This window comes from Phocoena phocoena, chromosome 6, assembly GCF_963924675.1.
Source record: "Phocoena phocoena chromosome 6, mPhoPho1.1, whole genome shotgun sequence".
NCBI lineage: Eukaryota > Metazoa > Chordata > Mammalia > Artiodactyla > Phocoenidae > Phocoena > Phocoena phocoena.
Genome location: NC_089224.1, coordinates 95,051,284 through 95,052,686, shown reverse-complemented (window position 1 = coordinate 95,052,686; position 1,403 = coordinate 95,051,284). Strand labels below are relative to the sequence as shown.

The following is a 1,403-nucleotide window of genomic DNA, read 5'->3' as shown; positions in this document are numbered from 1 at the left end:
TATATAGTAGTGTGTATATGTCAATCTCAATCTCTCAATTTATCCGTGCCCCCCTTACCCCTGGTAACCATAAGTTTGTTTTCTACATTTGTAACTCTATTTCGGTTTTGTAGATAAGTTCACTTCACCTTTTGAACCTAAGTTTTTTCATCTGTGAAATGTGGGCGATAATACCTTTTAACAACCCACAGGACACAGCCTAGGGCCAATACAGGCACGGAGCTTAATGGGTGTTCCTTTGCTCCTTTTCCCTTTCTGCCAGGACGTCTCTTGCCAGACCTCCCAGTGTCTGGTCTGAGGATGGCGGAGAAGCAGGGCCGGGAGCTGGAGTGCCCTGTGTGCTGGAACCCCTTCAACAACACGTTCCACACCCCCAAAGTGCTGGACTGCTGCCACTCCTTCTGCGTGGAATGCCTGGCCCACCTCAGCCTGGTGGCTCCAGCCCGGCGCCGGCTGCTGTGTCCGCTCTGTCGCCAGCCCACTGTGCTGGCCTCCGGACAGCCTGTCACTGACCTGCCCACGGACACTGCCGTGCTCACCCTGCTCCGCCTGGAGCCCCACCACGTCATCTTGGAAGGCCGCCAGCTCTGTCTCAAAGATGAGCCCAAGAGCCGCTACTTCCTGCGCCAGCCCCAGGCCTACACGCTGGAACTCGGCCCCGGGCCTGGGAGCCAGACTGGGCCCCCCCGGGACGTGGCCCCTACCACCATCCCCAGCCCCATCCCCATCCCCAACCACGACTCTCTGAGGGGGTGTTTCCGCAACCCGCAGTTCCGGATCTTTGCCTACCTGCTGGCTGTCATCCTCAGCGTCACTCTGTTGCTCATCTTCTCCATCTTTTGGACCAAGCAGTTTTTTGGGGGTGTGGGGTGAGCATCTGTTCCAGACAAAGAACCAAGCCTTTCTTGGTTGCTGCTGGGTATGAGGACTGCAGACCCTCATTTGGGGTCATCTTCCTTTGTAGTATTGTTCTTTTTTACAATCCAGGGGTCGGCTAGGCTATGCATCTGCTTCTGGGGACGGAGACAGTCCTACTATAATGAGAAGCTCTGAACGCGAATGGGAAAAGATACGAAGAGAGCTCTGGGTGTGAACCACGGGTCACGGAAGGGCCGAGAAGCAGACCTGTGATGCCAGGGCTACGCAGTATGTTGTACCAAAGGGCTGGGCGATGGCATCCAGGAACCTGACCCACTCAGACAGCAAGCTGCAATTCTTACTGGAGCTGCTTTGAACTCAGTTCACATTTTTTCGAGTTGCTCTTTCTATTATTTGTGGCTAAAAAATTTGGAAAGTGAACTTCAATTGTGAGCAACTGTGTTTGTCTTCCCCTTTCAGTTTTCTCTTTGGATGTTTTGCCACCAGTCCCAGTAAAAATGGCGTGCATTCATTAATTCATTCAC

At 53.4% G+C, this 1,403-nt stretch overlaps 1 protein-coding gene across 1 annotated transcript; it reads left to right on the top strand.

Moving 5' to 3' along the window:
* Positions 1-300: 300 nt before the first annotated feature.
* Positions 301-873, top strand: RNF183 (ring finger protein 183). Its single transcript, XM_065879795.1, has one exon. The coding sequence runs from the start codon at positions 301-303 to the stop codon at positions 871-873; it is 573 nt and encodes a 190-aa protein (XP_065735867.1).
* The last annotated feature ends 530 nt before the right edge of the window (positions 874-1,403 follow it).